At 36.9% G+C, this 20416-nt stretch overlaps 1 protein-coding gene and 1 long non-coding RNA gene across 3 annotated transcripts in view; one reads left to right on the top strand and one right to left on the bottom strand.

The window, feature by feature from the left end:
- DNAH14 (dynein axonemal heavy chain 14) overlaps positions 1-20416 on the bottom strand; it is a 396896-nt gene that overhangs the window by 270694 nt on the left and 105786 nt on the right. Inside the window, exons 17-20 of the mRNA XM_070501636.1 lie at positions 10880-11221; positions 5956-6325; positions 4216-4406; positions 616-861 (exon numbers count right to left, since the gene is read on the bottom strand). Of these exons, the coding sequence (XP_070357737.1) occupies positions 616-861; positions 4216-4406; positions 5956-6325; positions 10880-11221 (1149 nt within the window). The remainder of the gene's footprint in view (positions 1-615; positions 862-4215; positions 4407-5955; positions 6326-10879; positions 11222-20416) is intronic.
- LOC123282209 (uncharacterized) overlaps positions 1-20416 on the top strand; it is a 143394-nt gene that overhangs the window by 55219 nt on the left and 67759 nt on the right. Inside the window, exons 3-4 of one of the 2 annotated variants that reach the window (XR_006522221.2) lie at positions 8636-9027; positions 11647-15169. This is a non-coding gene — a long non-coding RNA (uncharacterized lncRNA). Of the gene's footprint in view, positions 1-8635; positions 9028-11646; positions 15170-20416 lie in introns of those variants that run through there. The other variant, XR_011499484.1, reaches the window with a different exon arrangement.

Genomic DNA, 20416 nt, shown 5'->3' with positions numbered 1-20416 from the left:
TCTCTATATTATTACATATCTTGTTGAATTTCCTTAAGTTTTAGTGATTCTTAGCTATGGTATTGGATGTTGGGCTCCCCAGAGAGAGACTAACAGGGAACAACGACTGCAAGCTGACCCTGTGGTTTAATTCCTAATTATACTTGAGTAGATGTGGAGGCTGCTGTTTGTTCTAGATAAAATAGCAGGGACACACAGGTATGGAGGTAGGATTAACCTTTAAGAACAATAGTTCAGGAAATGAAAATGAAGCATTCATCTTCAGCAAGCAGAATCGCAAGGCAGTGGTTTGGCATGGGCACTGCCAGAACTATGGATATTTCCAGCAGCAGTGGCACTGCCGGTAAAAGTCATGATTTATAGGGCCATATTTTTATATGCTCTAAATTTATCTTGTCTGCCCAAATTGAACTTTCTGACATTTCCTCATGAACAATTAATAATGTTCCCATAAAAAGTTATTTTTGGCATTCAAACTACCAAATATTCAATCTCATTTCTATATAAGTATATGAATGATTTATACAATTCAAAAGCTTGCAGAATGCAAAAAAATTAAAGTGATAAATAAAACTATAGACAATTAAAATACTCCCCCTTTGCCATGATATTTACCTTAATGGGCCCAAGATAGGAAGATCCTTTAATTGTTGCAAATATGATTTGAGACTCTTCTAACTGAGCTAATACGTCATCTACAGATGAAATTATTAGGATCGAGTTGCCCTCTGTTTGATGAAGAACTAAATGTAAAGGAGTAGTGTTCCAAAGATCAATAATCTTAAATAGCATTTTTTCAAGAGCAGCTTCATTAGTTGCTGAGGTTGATATTTCGTTTATTTTATCTTCATACTGAAACATCTAAAATGAAAAAATTACTTTTTAATATCCAGTGGAGCAAATAATTCCTGACACATTTAAAATGGAAGATTTAAATTAACATGTTGAAGTTACATCAGAAGTACTGAAGCTCCAATTCCAGTTAGGTTTACATCCTAAGCAGAGACTTCATGACATAGCCCTTTTCAGTTTTTAATCCTTCTATTTCACATTCCTCATGCTCAGTGAAAATTTCTAACCACAATGCTTGTTTCTCTGATTCTAGTCAGTGTAAAGAATAGTTAACAGCACCTTCTGTATATGTGCAGATGGTATTATTTCTTTCACCTTTCTTTTCTCTGCACTAATGCCAACTGCTTAATTACTTTGTGACATGCTTTTACTTTCTGTAGTAATTCTTGGGATATAATCATCTGACAGAATGTAACTCTAATTGACACAGCTTTCCATGGCTTCCCTTTTTTTGCCACAGCTCCATGAGGATAAGTGTCTCTCAGAATACACTAGTGGAGTATATATAGGCCTTCTTTCCATGTGCACTGATTGCCAATTCCCATAGGACAAGATCCTGATATAAGATCTCCAGATTCACTCACTGTAATACAGATACACAGAGAGCTTCTCATCTCCACATCTTAGAATTAATGAGCTGGGCTGATTGTTTTTATTCTTGAAAGAAGAATCTAACACTGCTCCCATGTGTCACCTACGTGGGGTTAAAAAGTGATGCCTAATCCCTGTTTTGGTAATGCAGTTCAGTGGGAACTATGAAAAAATATGACTAGGTTTCATCATCTCTCTTATGGGTCTGCCAAAGATGGGTATAGGAATGGTGGAATCAGCTGACTGCCTATGGCCTTAAGTAACATCTTTGGGAAAGAGGTCTGCCTTTTGATTATTCAGCCAAAGGCAGATAAGAAACCATAGGGCCATCAAATTTATATGCTGAATAAAGCACTTTGTGCCTAATGATGACATTCTGAAATGGTTAAAAACCTAAATCCAGACAGTGGTATTGTGTAAAGCAAAATTTCAACCAAGTGAATCCAGCCCTTTCAAATCTTTATGGTCAAGGTTTGGGACCTGACTGACAAATGATCAGATTTTCCGATTGACTTAGCAATATCTGAGAGGTTTCAGATGAATCTTAATGCCCATATTTAATTATCTGCCTCTATTATAAAACACATGGCTTTCTAAAAAAGTAAAAATGGTCAACCATAAAGTAATTGTGTTCATCGGATGCATACTGTTGACCTCTTCCTCTTAACTTACTTTGTGACATGCTTTTCATGTCACAGGCTTTTCAGAGCCTGCATAACATCTTGGACAGAATGATTGTCACATGACATCATAATTTATTCATTTGATTGCAAATGAACTTCCATCATAGCCTGTTCTGGACAGTCTTGCAGCATGACCACTATCTCTGAGTCAACCCTAAGATATGCATCCTTTAGTAAACGAAGGCTGAGTTTCCCGGCCAAATCCTGTCCATCTAGGCACTTACACTACACTGAATAAGTTGTTGAATTTCTAAAGGATGATCAAAATCATCCAGGAAGTCTTAGAGTTCACTTAAGATTACAGGCTGATTACCTGCTTATCCCCTCTGACTACTATAATAATTAACCTCAAGAAGAAGGAGTTCCTCTGACTCCTGGCTACAGCATTTTAGATGCTGAAGACCTTGTTCATTTTTGTTCAGATGTTGAATTATCTTAATTTGGGTCCCCCAAAAACTGTGTGGGACCTCCTTTTTAAACAATCTATTCATGTTAGAAATGTAAGGATAGCTCACTGGAATCCTCTGAGGTATTGTAGGTCACCAATCCCATGTATGCCACCAGCTGATCCCTCTATGCATGTCTTCTCTAACTTTTATTGCTTGCTGCTATGCTTAGTCAGCCAAATTTCACCCATTACTTGACTTGCCCAGGAATGAGTCCAATAACCCAAGACTTTGAAAATGAAAATATCATTGAAATTGTGCTAGATTTTTGGAATGTTGGTGTGAATAAACCTAGCCGTTGGCGTTGACCTATATGTTCAGAAATTATCTAGATATTTTGCTGAATTCACTCTTGGCACATAAATCAATTAGGAGGCTCTCATCCAGGAGAGGCTGAGAGCTACAGATGGGATGAGAAGTGAGAGAGCAAGAGAAGATTCAAAGATTATTTCATGATTTTTAGCCTAAGCAATTGGAAAAAATGGAGGTGCCATTAAGTGAGATAGGGAAGAGAGAAGAAGAGTAGAATTTGGGAGATGGAGAATGAGAAGTTCATTTTTGGACATAATTTTGAGACATCTCTTAGACATGCAAGCAGAGATATTGAATAGGAAACTGGATATGTGAGTTCAGGAGGGAAGCTGAGGTTAGGGCTGGAGATATAACGTAATCTAATTTTAAGAATCAATTGGAGGGCAGCCCCATGGCCAAGTGGTTAAGTTCACATGCTCTGCTTTGGTGGCCTCGGGTTTCACCAGTTTGGATCCTGGGTGAAGTCACAGCACCACTCATCAGGCCATGCTGAGGCGGCACCCCCCATAGCACAACCAGAGGCACTCACAACTAGAATATGCAACTATGTACTGGGGGGCTTTGGGGAGAAGAAGAAGAAGGAGAAGAAGGAGAAGGAAAAGAAGAAGAAAGAAAGAAAGAAGACTGACAACAGATATTAGCTCAGGCACCAATCTTTAAAAAAAAATTAATTGAAGTTATCTTTTAAAAATTCTTCTTTTCAGATTCTTTTAAATTTTTTCCCATTTCCTCATTATAACAGATCATTTAGTAAAAAATTATAAGTATAAAATACTATTTTTGATTACATTAGACACTGTCAACTATGAAACATGGAACATAAATGAAGCTTATTATAAGCTAAGCATGAAAATAGAAACATTTTAACTTGGAAAATCATGGGAAAATTCTGTTTTTATAGCAAAACCTGCATGCCAAATCAAATAGCTGCTAATTCTGTATTTTAAATATAATATCAAGTTATTGGTAGGGTTATCCTAATATGCTTTTAATATATACAGTAGTCTTTATTTTTCTATTCCTATAAAATGGATTCTCTATAAGAAGTAGCACTGTTAAATAATAAGACACTAATTTCATTTGTCACATATGAAAACCAGTACTACTGTTTTCTAATCATCTAGATAATAATGGCATAATGAATGGCTTACCCAATATCTCCAATTGAACATAATTCCTATTGTCTATCAGCTACTAATTTACTCCTATTTTCCAGACATTTGACAAACTTCTTCCTTTTCTAATTCCTATTCCTTGTAGATCTACTTGCCTACTTAAAATTGACACCTCTGGTATTTCAACCTGTTTTTTTCCCAAACTATTTTTATTACCTTGAGCGCCAGAAGATCCTCTACTGTACAGTTTTTATCAAGAGAAATTGACTTTCCAATCATCTCCTGGAGAGCTTCCCAATGCCTTGGCTTGAGACAGGGGTTTCCTAGAGCTGTGATGATAGGTAGCTCTTGTTTAAAATCTTTCACTGATTCCTTAAGACGTGTTACCATGTCGTTTCTAGGTAAACCTATAAAGCAGCAGTGGCTCAGTAGGCTTATGATATCTTCATCATATTTTTAAAACCAGAAAATAAATTTGCGGTTTAATGTAATATTACTTTATCAGTTATTAGCCTGCACTAAATTAATGAGTTTTATTAATATCACCCTCCCCTAAGAATCAACTACAAAATAAAGAGGAATAGTTATCAGGACTGGTGGTTAAAACTCAAGACCATCAGAGTCAAGTTATCTTGGAAAGTTTGATACTAGGGATAGCAAGCTCCCACACGGTTTCCCAGATTTTCACTGAGAAGACTGATATACAGACAGATGGGTACACACATACACATTCAAAAGACTAGGGTTTTAAATTCTGCTCAGTAAGGAAGAACATCAAAGGAAAAAATGTCACCATCATTTCATAAAGAAAATATTTTAATACTGAAATGTAGTAAAGGTAGGTAAAAACTTTGCCATAGACCAGCACTAGTCTGTCCTCTGGCACTGACAAACCATTGAGGAAGAGGACTCAAAATCTATGCAGTTGAAGCTTCAACTCTTACCACCTTTTTATTCAACTTATAAAAGAAAGGGGGAGGGGCAGAGGACTAGCCAAAGTTGGGAACTCAGGAGAACTGAAAACTATCCTATATTCTTGAATACCCAGTTTGTATAGATGGGGCTTCTATTATAAAACCATGTCAAATAACAAAATGTTTTTGAAGATCTGGTTAAATAAAAAGACGAGAAAATAACTGGTTTCTGCAAGTCTACGCTTTGGCAAATAGCAAGATTTTATATGGGAAATGATGGTTAAACGAAGGTATTGTCTACTTGTTTCTTCATACACTGTTCTCCAAAACAGACATAGGACAAAATATTGAGAGAAAATGCACAAACGAGTGTTATGTTAAAGCACTGAGACTGTGGGTAATTTGTCCCTAATTTTTCTCTTTTCTAAACTTTTCTAAGAGGAAACTTTTTTTGGAGAGGAAATTGTAGCTTGAAGGAGAGCTGAGAGAAAAGGGAGGTGTTTAAAAAGGAAAAACATTCTCTGCCAGGAGGAAGCAAACCTTGCTTTTGGAAAGGATATGATCTTAGAGAACTGCTCACACAGGACAGCATCTCTGCGTTGGCAAGATTTCAAATTTGATGATCAGCAGAAGGGAAACTTCTCAAAATGACTTCTTAGCTGTTTCCCCACTGCCCAAAGGATACTATAAGCATACCCAGTGAGGATTTGGGAAAAGATTCTGCACGTAGGCCCTTATCATCTAAACATCTCTGGCCCTTAGAAGAGGCAGAATCATCGTGAAGTGTCTAGGGTTCTACCTAGGGAACCAACTTTTAAAGGATACAAAAACTGTTATTAATTACTTAAAAAAATTTTTTTGCAAATCTCTCTCTTGCCTCAGGAAATGATTCTTACCTATACTCCAATACAGTCTCTCCAGGTATTAATGGTCAACCCTTGGGAACAGGTAAAGAAACAAGGCCAAGGACAGTGAACTTGCTGGCCCAGAGGACAATTTGTGTGTAATCCTAGGTGGGGAAACTTGAGAAAGACACTTTTACCTTTTTCTAGTATAAAGATGATGTGCATCCATTTTGAAACACTTCTCTGTACTGATTCTATGTCAATCCTATGAAGAGTACTACTCCTCCATTCCCAAAAGAGTGTTCCCCATTCCTCTTGTGCATCCCATAATAGTTTCCTCAAGGTTAAGTCATATTCAATGTCAGAGACGTCAGAAAGCACAATCTGTGTAATCTCTTCCATATTAAGAGAACACATTTGAGATTGGGCATCATGGAAAGAATCCTGGTAGTTTGAATATGTTCTCGCTTTGTTAGCTAAACTTGTGGCTTCCTCTGAGAGAGTGTGGATCATTTCCATTGCTGTTGACACTTGTGTACCAGCACATAACAGAACAGGAGTTCTTATCTACAAAATAACAGTAAGACAGTCTAAGAGATCATAACATTCAGAACTTAAACATGTTTATTGAGCATTTCAGTATGTAATCTAAGCCTTAAGAAACATTATTGCCATCATCATCTGAAAAGATTGTCCTAATTTATTTGTGTTTATGATTAATTTAAATTATTTGATGATTATTGCCACCATATCTATAATTTATTGTGTACTTTCTCTATGTCAGACACTGTGGTAACACATTACCTAATTTACTAAATCCATACAACAATCTTGAAAGATAGTTAATATTTTTCCCAATTTTTCAAGGAAGTTCTGAGGTTATAAATCATTTTCCCATCATCATATGCTTACCATGGAGGTTCCAAAGTATGGCTCTATGGCAGCCTAACTCCAAAACTCACTGCCTTTTTCTGATTCTGTTAAACTTGGTATTATTTTTATGATGCTTGTCACATGCTGCCTTGTATTTGAGTTTTACTGTTACATGAAATTGTGGACATTTGCAACAATGATCTACAAAGAGGGTTATAAGTAAAATTTTGCCCTGACCTCTCTCCTACTAAATGTTTATAATTTATCCTTCTCAAGATTAAGAATAGTTTCATTAATTTATTTTTGTAGATCTCTTAGAACCCAGTACACCAAAATGCACAAAGGAGTTGTTTATTAAAAAGTTGTTGAGGTGCTGGCCCCGTGGCCGAGGGGTTAAGTTCGCGCGCTCTGCTGCAGGTGGCCCAGTGTTTTGTTGGTTCGAATCCTGGGTGCGGACATGGCACTGCTCATCAAGTCACACTGAGGCAGCATCCCACACGCCACAACTAGAAGGACCCACAACGAAGAATATACAACTATGTACTGGGGGGCTTTGGGGAGAAAAAGGAAAAAAAAAGTTGTTGAAAGAATAAATGAATTTGGATTCTATTACCTTATTTTTCAAAAAATCCAACCCATGGAATTATGTAACATTGTGTTACATGTAGTGTGGTCATCCAATAACCACTGATTACAATCATAACATGATAAGCTGTATAAAATTGATAAACAGTATCTGTGATAACGGATAGGGCTTAATGTATAATCTGTAATAGTGATGCCTATATAATGGACATATAATACAATTTTCCTTATGCTTCTCCCATAATTTCCCATGCATTAATATTTATTTATGTTTGTAAATGAGCCATCTTAAGAGAGAGGGGATACAATTGGAGAAATACTCTTACTAGCTTAGATGGTGTCAAGGTAAAGTTAAGCCAATCCTATCAGCAGTCTTCAAACTGAGATCTTCACAGAATGATCTCAGCCATCAAGTATATAAATGAAATAGTTTGAAAGGTTATACAATTGAAGTCAGAAGATGGAATAAATATGCCCCACTCTGTCTCTCCCAATGAATACAGCTATAAACCCTTGACAGAATACATGAAGGAATCTGAAAGTAAATCGTAGAAAGCACATTGGGGAAGAAGATGGTAATTTGAAGTGCCACCACATTAGCAGTGAACTTACCATTTTTTCTTTCCACATTCCCTGAGCTAAGCTCATTGTACAGAACCCGAGAAGAAGTTTCAGCAGGCACAAACCGTGAGAACTCCAGGAGAACCTACTAGTCCTGACTTGAGAGCAAGAAAGGTTCTGACAAAAATTCTTTGCTTAACCAAAGCACGTTGGCTTCTGAACCTTCTCCTAGGTTTATCTGTGAACTTTCTTTTAAAATTTGTTTTAGTAAGAACCCTGCTAAATTAGTTTAACCAGAACCCCCACCCTCAGTGTCTGATCAGCTTCCTCATCTTCCACCATCCCCAGGTGATGTCTGGTTGCCCTGGCCTGTCTTTAGCAAGAAACCTGTTGGGTAGGTTTAGCCAGAACCCTTCTTACCTGTGATGTTTCCTCTTAGTAATTTGCCATCCACTGACTACCTCCCTACTCCTTGGCTATAAATTTCCACTTGTCCTTACTGTATTTGGAACTGAGCCTAGTTTTATCCTGAGATCTCTCTTCCCCTATGCAACAGTCCCGAATAAAAATCTGTTCTTACTGCTTTGACTACTGTACAACTCTGGTTTTTCTTTGACAGTTCGTAAATGCTCAAGGTGTAGAAGACCCCCCTTCTCTCTCTCTCTCTCTCTATTCTGTTCTCTCACACTCCAGCCCTCAAGCAACTCCAAGGTGGTGGTAGGAGCTGGTGGCAATGAAAGCCTCAGGAGCTGAAACTCAAGAGAGAAGAACTCTACCCTCTGTTCTGGTGAGCTGTGGTTCCAAGGAGGGTCAACCCTGTTGATTTTTTTCTCTCTGTGTTCTGCTGCTTTGCCCCAGATGTAGGTGCAGTTACAGAAGTGGATAGCACAGCACAGTAACAAGCCCTAGCCTTCTAACCAGAGGACTGAAAAGAAGAGTGCCAGGAATCTAAAATACTGGGAAGACTGTAGAGAGAACGATACTCTGGAAAGCAACCAGTCTGGAAAGCGACAGCATAAGGGTGTTTATGAACTCCTGGGCTCACCTGAGCTGCACACACATGAATCTGATCCTATTCAGTATATCAAAGACTTTGAGACTAAACTAACAGACCACTACAAGACTGACCACTGGACGGCACACACTTGGTATAAATCTGAATAGCACTGCAAAGGCTTTGACAACCGAAATGATGATGGAACCACAGCCCAAATAAAGTGGGTTGGAACTTCGGACCTGAACCTAACTAGGTAAACTGCCTTCTAAAACAAAAATATCAACATTCTTTGGGATTTAAATAAGACAAGGAGTCTTATAACACAACATTTAATCCAAAATATATAATACAAAATTACTCAGTATACAAAAATATCAGGAAAACTTCAACTTGCATAGGAAAAGATAATCAACAGATACCAATACCTGATGATACAGTTGTTAGAATTATGTGACAAAGAATTTAAAGTAGGTATTATAAAAATGCTACCCCAAAAATGGTGAATACTCTTGAAACCAGTGGGAAAATAGAAAGTCTTAGCAAAGAAAAATAAAAAGACATAAAGAAGAACCAAATGGAAATTTTAGAACTGAAAAACATAAACAAAAATAAAAGCTCACCAGATTTGGCTCAGTTGCAGGGTGGAAATGATAGAGGAAAGAATCAGTGAACTTGAAGATGGATGCTTAACTTGCATAGCTGAGTCCCACCCCAGCAATTGCCCTTGGCTGAAAAGAGCTAAGTCATCCAAGATTACACCCCCTCTGCAGGTCCATGGTGGAGGTATAAAGGCCCAGCCCTCTTGCCTGCATTCAGGATAACTCTGCAGAGTCATCCCACTTCTACAGATTTCCATAGGATCCTTTGAATCCTTTGTGGCAATCACACTACAGTTCCACTTCTCCCTCTGTCCAGTCTTGATTCCCTCAGTCTCTCACATTGTTGCCACAAGCACTCGCCAATAAACAATGCAACACAGATCTCCATTTCAGTCAGTGTCCAACCTAATACACTTAACAAATATCAATAGAGTGAACTAGAAACATTCATGTGTGTGTATCTGTAAATTTCTAGTAGTATGTTAAAGACTGTAATCGGATATGTGCATCAAGTACTTTGATATGACTATCTTTCATCTTCATTCTGTGTGAAACAGTGTAGATCAACTGTATAGACAGGGAAATTGAAAAAACGATTAATTGCAACAAATAACACAGTGCCTAATGCATATTAGATACCCAAAATATATTGAATGAATATGATAACTTGTAATAGTGATGAGGACAGAGGGATGGTGAGAAGCAAGGTTTCTGGAGCACTGGGTCTCACTTGCTGTGTGATCTTAAGCAAGTTACTGAACCTCTTTAAATCTCAGGGGGTTTCTGTCTTTCTGTTTTCAGGTAGATGCAAGGCATCTGGCATAGTTACGACACGTGGTACAGGCTCAGTCAGTGTTAGGCGCTTATTGTAGAGTTTGCTCCTCATGATAGGTGAGTGAGGTTGGAACCATCACTACCACCTGGCCTAGCCTAAGGCCCAGAAAGGTTTCAGGGTTTTCAGCCCTTTTTATGCTCTGGACCCCCTTTGGCAGACTTTTGAAGTCTATGGAAAAAGTCACCAGCTTTGCTGTTGTTTGTTGTCTACATTCATTCATATTTGAAGAAAATGCTAAATTTCAGCTACGTTAGTGAAAACACACATGTAAATTTACTTCCCATTCAAATTCCAAATCACTCAAATTCTGTCTGTGGATTCCAGGTTAAGAATACTTGGGTTAAATGATTTACCTTGAGTTCACAGAAAGAAAATACCTATAGGCTTAGACTTATAAGAGACTAAGATCAAGCTGATTTTTTTTTTAACTTTTTTTTTCCTTTTTCTCCCCAAAGCCCCCCGGTACACAGTTGTATATTCTTAGTTGTGGGTCCTTCTAGTTGTGGCATGTGGGACGCCACCTCAACGTGGCTTGATGAGCGGTACCATGTCCGCACCCAGGATTCGAACCCACAAAACACTGGGCTGCCTGTAGCGGAGCACGCGAACATCACCACTCGGCCGCAGGGCCGGCCCCTTAAACTGATTTTTAATGGAAAATGCAAACTTACTTTGGCTTTTAAATCCGCAAGGTCCCCCCGCAGACCCATGATGCACGCCTCCAGATTGTCTCTGAATTTAGTAATGGCAGCGTCTCGGTTTGTTTTACTCAACTTCATAGAAGTTTTTAGTTGACCAAACTTCATAAGAAGGATTTTATATATGGCAACTTGCTCTTCTGAAATATAGATCTGGTAATACCTCACAACAGAATACAGCTGAGCAATCGTGGTGTACTCTTTTTCTAATTTACATATGTCTGAGGAAATCGCATCCAAAAAATTAAAATATTCTACAAATTCTTCTATTTCGGTGGGGTCACATTCCAGCTTTTGCAATGATGATTCTACAACCTGAAATTATTAACATGTCAATTATAATTATATACTGATTTTTCACTATCTTATAAGACTAATTATTCTTTTTAATATCTGACTATCTTACATAATTATAATTTCAGAAAACAATGAAGACATCATCTAGACTATTGTTTAAATACTAGGGCATTAACATCATCCAATCCTTTTTACTGTTAACAGAACGAACTTGAATGTACTTTACACATAAAATAAATGCTACTAAGGCATAAAAGAAGTACTGTTATGAATAATTTTGTTTATAAGAAATAAATGTAATAGCAATAGCAAGGGTATGACTGAAATGTGAACAGTGCATAATAAGTGCAACCACTTTTTGAGCATTTCTCTGCTGGGTTCTTTATATACACGATCTCACCTTGTTTTGAAAGCATGTTTGCTAATTATATGATTTTCTCTAGTTTGCACAGGAGGAAACTGAGTTTCAGAAGGATTAATCTGCCTAAGATCAGACATTTAGTGGCTTACAGAGCTATGATTCAAACCCAAACTGGATTCCAAATCGTGTTTGTATCCATTATAAGTATATGTACTCAATATAAGTATGTGTATAACATCCATACTTTTTATAAGCATATGTATATAAGTCCACAAAATTTTCAAAATAATTGCATTTCTATACTCAAATTTCACTTTTATCATATTGTTTCCTCATGTTTCAAGGGCTCTTAATGATACTGATGCATAATTTTGGAATCAGTGTCAGCTCAATTTTCAATTTCACAGTCTTGAATTAATTGCCTGTATATGTCTCTACTTTTTCAAACACTTTATTCTATTTGATTATAAAAGTAATAGATATTCATGCAAAAACTGTAATACAAAAAATGTTTAAAAAACCTATTATTCCATCACCCAGTGATAACTACTGTTAACCCATCAGAAATTTCACTATGGGAGGTGTGGGGTTGTGTGTGCACGCATGAACACACTCTTACAGACACACTTTTGTCACAGAATTCATATGACCAGGCTTTAAAATCAGAGAGGCTAGTGTTTGAATCTCAGCTCCACTATTTACTAACTGTGTGAACCTAAGCGGTTGGTTTACTTTCTTCTTTCTTCTTCTTCTTCTTTTTTTGAGGAAGATTAGCCCTGACCTAAGTGCTGCCAGTCTTCCTTCCCTGGCCCTGAGCTAACATCCACACCCATCTTCCTCCACTTTATATGTGGGACGCCTACCACAGCATAGCTTGCCAAGTGGTGCCATGTCCTCACCCCGGATTTGAACTGGTAACCCCCGGGCTGCCAAAGCGGGAACGTGCACATTTAACCGCTGTGCCACCGGGCTGGCCCCTGCTTTACTTTATAAACTTGGTGTCCTCGTCTGTAGTTCTGAGAATCAAATAAAATAATGGTGCCTGCCACATGTGATAGAAAATGATCAAAACAGACGACTGAGTAAACACAACTATCTTAACCCCAACTACAAATCCCAATTAAATTCTGGAAAAAAATATTTTAAAATATGGATCCATATCACAAAGAAAACTGGTAATTCCAATTTTGCGAAATAGAGAGAGTAGAAAAAGTTGAAATATACTCAAACTTCCTTTGTCACTAGTACTACATTGATACCAAATACAGATAAAGGATGATAAAAAAGAGAAAATCACAGGCCGATTTCACTTGCAAGCGTAAGTGCAAAAATCTTAAAAATAACGTATACGTATGCACATGTGGGAAGCTAAATCTCTCAATCTGGATGTGAGATAACCTTAGACAGTCAATTAATGTAACTACGCACATGAAAAGGTTAAATGAAAACAACTGCATGATTATCTCATTAAATGCAGAATAAGCATTTGATAAAATTCATTTGGGATTTAAAAAACTATCAAATTAGGAACTCATCAAAATAAGAGAATTTCCTTAACCACATAAAAGGAAGTTACCAAAAGCCTCAGGAGATACAAACACACCTGGGGACATGCAGCAGCCAGAGAGAGGACGAATAAAGGGAACTTTCACAACAGGTCCCTAAAAACTTAGAGCTCAGAAACAGCTTCCTGGTACTAAAAACCATGGTTCTTCTGACTGTAGAAATTTGGCTCATAGGAACTCACACATACATAGTGTTCACTACGTGCCAGAAAGTGTTTAAGAGCTGTACAATCATTGACTCATTTAATTCCCACAACCACGCTAGGTTAGTTACTAATATTATCCCCAATTTACAGATAAAGAAACTGAGGTACAGAGAGGATAAGGATTAACTAAGTTTTTCAAATAGTAAATGGAAGAGCCAGGATTAATAAAAAAAGTCAATTGCATCGAAGCATAATTTACATTAAAAATGTTAATTGTACATTATGGTGATATGGTGAGTTTTAACACATTTATACACCTGTGTAATTACCTCCATAATCAAAATACAGAAAACTTGCATTGCCCTGGAAAGATCCCTTGTGCCCCATCCCAAAGTCTCCTCCCATCCCTGCCTCAGAAGGCCACCTGTCGTGGCTGCTGCAGATTAAATCTGTATTTGCCAAGTTTGATATATATGGAATCATATAGTAGGACTCCCTTGGCTACTTTTGCTCAACATGGTTTCGAGATTCAAGTTGTTGTGTGTAGCAGGATCCCATTCCTTTTTATTGCTGAATAATATTCCAATGCATTAATATTCCAATATTTTATCTATTCACCTTTTGATAGACATTTGGATTGTTTCCAGGTTTTGGCACTTGTGAAGTAAAGCTTCTTTGACTATTTGAGTACAAGTCTTTGTGTGGCCTTGTTTTAATTTCTTGTAGGTAAATGATGTGGAGTGGGACTGCTGTGTTGAATAGTAAGTGAAAATTTAACTTATAAGAAATGGCCAGTTTTCCAAAGTGGCTGTACCATTCTGCTTTCTCACCAGCAATGTATGAAAGTTCTTGTTCCTCCACATCTTAGCCAGCACTTGCTTTGTCAGTCTTTTTAATTTTAGCCACTTTCAATGGATGTGTAGTGGGATCTCATTGCAGTTTTGATGTGCATTTCCCTGATGACTGATATTTAGCATATTTTGTACTTATTGGCCATCTTCTTTTGTGAAGTGTCTGTTCAGACGTTTTGCCCATTTTTTATTGAGTGGTTTATTATTTTTACTGAGTGTTTTGACTTTTAAAAGTTTATCTATTCTGGATACAAATCCCTTGTTAGATGTACATACAGTAACGTGTCACTTAATGACAGGGATACATTCTGAGAAACATGTCATCAGGCAATTTTTGTCATTGTGTGAACATCATAGAGTACATTGAAGGGGAACAAAATTTGCCACCCCAAAATGTGTCTCTTTAACTTGAGGATTATTTTAGACTGATTTTTTTTAAGAAACAAAAGACTCAGAAAGTTTTTCTTGTTACCTCTCCCTTAACTGCCTAAAAGAATTCAGATAAATAAACCTGTCTCAGGAAGCAAGCATAACCTTAGCATCACATGAACTAGGTGGCAGACAGGGAGGAGCCTGGAAAAGCCTGTTGTTGTGCTCCCCTCTGTGTTCTGTTTCTCTGTGCAGCCAAACACTTGTTTCCCAAACATTCGCTCCTTTTCACCTACATGTGAATTGCTTTCCTTCCCTTTGAAGTCCCTGACTCTGCCACCTCCAACATCTTTTGTCTTTCTCTGAGGACGGTATTTAAAGTGAGGGTTTCAGCCATTTTAGTGAGTCACTTGGTTTTCCTGAATTTCTCCCATGTAATTAAACTTTTGTTTGTTTTTCCCGTTAATCTGTCTCACATCAGTTTAATTCTTAGACCAGGCAGAAGAGTCTACAAGGGTAGAAGAAAATTTCTTCCTCCCTCACAGCACTTACACAAACCTAGGTGGCACAGCCTACTACACACCTAGGCTATTTGGCACTAATCTTATGGGACCACCATTGTATATGCAGTCCATCATTGACCAAAAGGTTGTTTTGTAGCACACGACTGTATTCCAAAGGTTTTTCTCTTTTTAAAGATGTTATTGCATTGTCTTTTGTGTGCATAATTTCTCAAAAGTCTGTGATATTTTTTTCTGTTTCTTATCCTTTACCTTTTTTTCTTAATGCTTTTAAGATTTTCTATTTATCACTGGCTTTCAGTAACTTGATTATGCTCTTGCTGTTTTCTATGTTTCGATTTCATTGAGTTTCTCAAATCTTTTGGTTTATAGTTTTCATAAAATTTGGAAATTATTCCATTTTTCTTCAGATATTTTTTCTGTCCCTCCCTCTCTCTTTTCCTTGTGAAACTACAATTACACATATGATAGACCTCTTGGTATTATTCCACCGGCCACTGAGGCTATGTTTCTGTTTTGTTTCTTAGTCTTTTTCCCTCTCTGTGCTCCTTTTGTGATAGATTGTATTGCTATTTCTTCAAGTTCAGATTTTTCTCCTGTAGTGTCTAATCTGCTATTAATCTCATGAAGTGAAATTTCCATTAAAGATATTGTATTTTCATCTTTTTAAGTTCCATTTGGTTCTTATTTATCTCTTCCATCTGTCTGTTATATTCATGTTTTTATTTAAATACTTGTACATAATTATACAAGCTGTTTTAATGTCTTTGTCTGGTATTTCAGTTTTCTCATTTCTAGGTCTGTTTCTAGTATGTCTTCTTTCTCCTAGTTCTGGGTCACTCCTTCTTGGAATATTTAGTAATTTCTTATTAAAGCCAGGAATTATTAATTCTATGTGTTATATGTCTGATTTTTGTTGTCTTTCTTTAAAGAGTACTGTCCATTTTGTGAGGTAGTTATCTGCAGATCAGCTTGATCCTTTTTAGGCCAATTTTTCTGTTGTTTAAATGTTTCCTTATCAACTATGAAGTTCTGACTAAGCAACTTTTTTATTGAGGTCATAATAGTTTGTAACATTGTGAAATTTCAGTTGTATATTATTATTTGTCCATCACTACATATATGTGCTCATTTACCCCTTATGCCCATTCCCCAACTCCCTTCCCTTCTGGTAACTACTAATCTGTTCTCCTCGTCCGTGTGTGTGTTTTTCTTCCATATGTGAGTGAAATCATATGCTTGTCTTTCTCTATCTGGCTTATTTCACTTAACACAATACCCTCAAGGGCCATCTATGTTGTTGCAAATGGGGTGATTTTGTCTTTCTTTATGGCTAGTAGTATTCCATGGGGTGTGTGTGTGTGTGTGTGTGTGTGTTCTTTATCCATTCATCAGTCAATGGGCACTTGGGCGCTTCCACACCTTGGCTATTGTGAATAATGCTGCAGTGAACACAGGGGTGCGTAAGTCTCTTTGAATTGTTGATTTCAAGTTCTTTGGATAAATACCAAGTAGTGGGATAGCTGGGTCATATGGTATTCTATTTTTAATTTTTTTGAGAAATCTCCATACTGTTTTCCATACTGGCTGCACTAGTTGGCATTCCCACCAGCAGTGTATGATGGTTCCCTTTTCTCCACATCCTCTCAAACACTTGTTATTTTTCGTCTTGGTGATTATAGCCATTCTAACAGGTGTAAGGTGATATCTCAGTGTAGTTTTGATTTGCATTTCTCTGATGATTAGTGATGCTGAACATCTTTTCATGTGCCAATTGGCCATCTGTATATCTTCTTTGGAAAAATGTCTGTTCATAACCTCTGCCCATTTTTTGATCCGGTTGTTTGTTTTTTTGGTGTTGAGTTGTGTGAGTTCTTTATGTATTTTGGAGATTAACCACTTATCAGATATATGATTTCCAAATATATTTTCCCAGTTAGTGGGTTGTCTCTTCATTTTGTTCATGGTTTCCTTTGCCTTGAAGAAGCTCTTTAATCTGATGAAGTCCCATTTGTTTTTTTTTTTTTCTTTTGTTTCCCTTGCCCAAGTAGACAGCATTTGAAAAGATCCTTCTAAAACCAACATCAACGAGTATACTGCCTATATTTTCTTCTAGGAGTTTTATGGTTTCACATCTTACCTTCAAATCTTTAATCTACATTGAGTTAATTTTTGTGTATGGTGAAAGCTAATGGTCTACTTTCATTCTTTTGAATGTGGCTGTCCAGTTTTCCAAACACCACTTACTGAAGAGACTTTCCTTTCTCCATTGTATGTTCTTAGCCCCTATGTTGAAGATTAGCTGTCCACAGATGTGTGATTTTATTTCTAGGCTTTGAATTCTGTTCCATTGATCTGTGTATCTGTTTTTGTACCAGTACCATGCTGTTTTGATTACTATAGCTTTGTAGTATACTTTAAAGTTAGGGATTGTGATGCCTCCAGCTTTGTTCCTTTTCCTCAGGGTTGCTTTAGTTATTTGGGGTTTTTTGTTGCCCTATGTCAATTTTAGGATTCTTTCTTCTATTTCCATAAAGAATATCAGTGGGATTCTGATTGGGATTGCACTGAATCTGTAGATTGCTTTAGGTAGTACAGACATTTTAACTATGTTTATTCTTCAAATCCATGTGCATGGAATATCTTTCCATTTCTTTACATCATCATCGATTTCTTTCAGTAATGTCTTACAGTTTTCATTGTACAGGTCTTTCACCTGCTTGGTTAAATGTATTCCTAGATATTTTATTCTTTTTGTTGTCATTGTAAATGGGATTGTATTGTTGAGCTATTAGTTCGTTATTGGAGCATAGAAATGCAACTGAATTTTGTAAGTTGATTTTGTACCCTGCAACTTTGCTGCAGTTGTTGATTATTTCTAAGAGTTTTCTGATGAATTCTTTAGGGTTTTCTATATATAAAATAATGTCATCTGCAAACAACCAGAGTTTCACTTCTTCACTGCCTATTTGGATCCCTTCTTATTTCTTTTTCTTGCCTAATTGATCTGGCCAAAACCTCAAGGACTATATGAAATAAGAGTGGCGAGAGTGGGCACCCTTGTCTTATTCCTGTTCTCAGAGGGATGGCTTTCAGTTATTCCCCATTAAGTATGATGTTGGCTGTGGGTTTGTCATATATGGACTTTATTATGTTGACGTACTTTCTTTTGATACCCTTTTTATTGAGAGTTTTTATCATAAATGGCTGTTGGATCTTGTCAAATGCTTTCTCTGCCCCTACTGAGATTATCATGTGGTTTTTGATCTTCATTTCGTTAATGTGGTGTATCACACTGATTGACTTGTGGAGGTCGAACCATCCCTGCATCCCTGGTATAAATCCCACTTGATCATGGTGTAGGATCCTTTCAATGTATTGCTGTATTTGCTTTGCCAATAGTTTTTGAGGATTTTTGCATCTATGTTCATCAATGATATTGGCCTGTAATTTTCTTTCTTTGTGTTGTCCTTGTCTGGCTTTAGGATCAGGGTGATGTTGGCCTCAGAAAATGTGTTAGGAAATGTTCTATCTTCTTCAACTTTTTGTAATAGTTTTAGAAGGGTAGGTATTAAATCTTCATTGAATGTTCGGTACAATTCTCCAGAGAAGGCATCTGGTCCTGGACTTCTGTTTTTTTCAGAGGTTTCTGATTACTGTTTCAATTTCTTTACTTGTGATTGGTCTGTTCAGATTCTCTATTTCTTCCTGATTCAGTTGGGAGGTTGTATGAGTCTAATAATTTATCCATTTGTTATACATTGTCCAATTTGTTGGCATATAGTTTTTCATATTATTCTCTTATAATCCTTTGTATTTCTGTGGTATCCATTGTAATTTCTCTTTAATTTCTAATTTTATTTATTTGAGGCTTCTCTCTTTTTCCTTAGCAAGTCTGGCTAAAGGTTTGTCAATTTTGTTTATCTTCTCAAAGAACCAGCTCATAGTTTCACTGATCCCTTCTACTGTTTTTTAAATTTCATTTATTGCTGCTCTAATTTAATTATTTCTCTCCTTCTGTTGACTTTGGGCTTTCTTTGTTCTTCTTTTTCTACTTCTGATAGTTGTAGTTTAAGATTGCTTATTTGAGATTTTTCTTGTTTGTTAAAGTGGGCCTGTATTGCTATGAATTTCACTCTTAGTACCACTTGTAGTGCATCCCATATGAGTTGGTATGGTGTACTTTCATTTTCATTTGTCTCCAGATATTTTATGATTTCTACTTTAACTTCTTCTATGATCCATTGGTTGTTCAGTAGCATGTTGTTTAATCTCACCATATTTGTCTTTTCACAGCTTTTTTCTTGTAGCTGATTTCTAGTTTCATAGCATTATGGTCAAAATAGATGCTTCATATGATTTCAATCTTCTTAAATTTATTGAGGGTTGCCTTGTTTCCAAACATATGGTCTATCTCTGAGAATGTTCCATATGTACTTGAGAAGAATGTGTATTCGGCCTTTTTTTATTATTATTATTAATGTTATGATAGATTACAACCTTGTGAGATTTCAGTTGTACATTTTTGTTAGTCATGTTGTGGGTACACCACTTCCCCCTTTGTGCCCTCCCCCCACCCCTCCTTTTCCCTGGTAACCACCGATCAGATCTCTGTATCAATATACTAACTTCCACCTATGAGTGGAGTCATATAGAGTTCGTCTTTCTCTGACTGGCTTATTTCGCTTAACATAATACCCTCGAGGTCCATCCACGTTGTTGTGAATGGGCCAATTTTGTCTTTTTTATGGCTGAGTAGTATTCCATTGTGTATATATACCACATCTTCTTTATCCAATCATCAGTTTCTGGGCATGTAGGTTGGTTCCACGTCTTAGCTATTGTAAATAATGCTGCGATGAACATAGGGGTGCAACGGACTCTTGAGATTTCTGATTTCAAGTTCTTAGGATAGATACCCAGTAATGGGATGGCTGGGTCATAGCGTATTTCTATTTTTAACTTTTTGAGAAATCTCCATACTGTTTTCCATAGTGGCTGTACCAGTTTGCATTCCCACCAACAGTGTATGAGGGTTCCTTTTTCTCCACAACCTCTCCAACATTTGTCGCTCTTGGTTTTGGATGTTTTTGCCAATCTAACGGGTGTAAGGTGATCTCTTAGTGTAGTTTTGATTTCCATTTCCCTGATGATTAGCGATGATGAACATCTTTTCATGTGTCTATTGGCCATCTGTATATCTTCTTTTGAGAAATGTCTGTTCATGTCCTCTGCCCATTTTTTGATCGGGTTGTTTGTTTTTTTGTTGTTAGGCAGTGTGAGTTCTTTGTATATGATGGAGATTAACCCTTTGTCAGATAAGTGGCTTGTAAATATTTTTTCCCAATTAGTGAGCTGTTTTTTTGTTTCAATCCTGTTTTCCCTTGCCTTGAAGAAGCT

This window comes from Equus asinus, chromosome 30 (genome assembly GCF_041296235.1).
Source record: "Equus asinus isolate D_3611 breed Donkey chromosome 30, EquAss-T2T_v2, whole genome shotgun sequence".
NCBI lineage: Eukaryota > Metazoa > Chordata > Mammalia > Perissodactyla > Equidae > Equus > Equus asinus.
The sequence above is the reverse complement of the archived record's forward strand: the minus strand, read 5'-3'. Positions and strand labels throughout refer to the sequence as shown.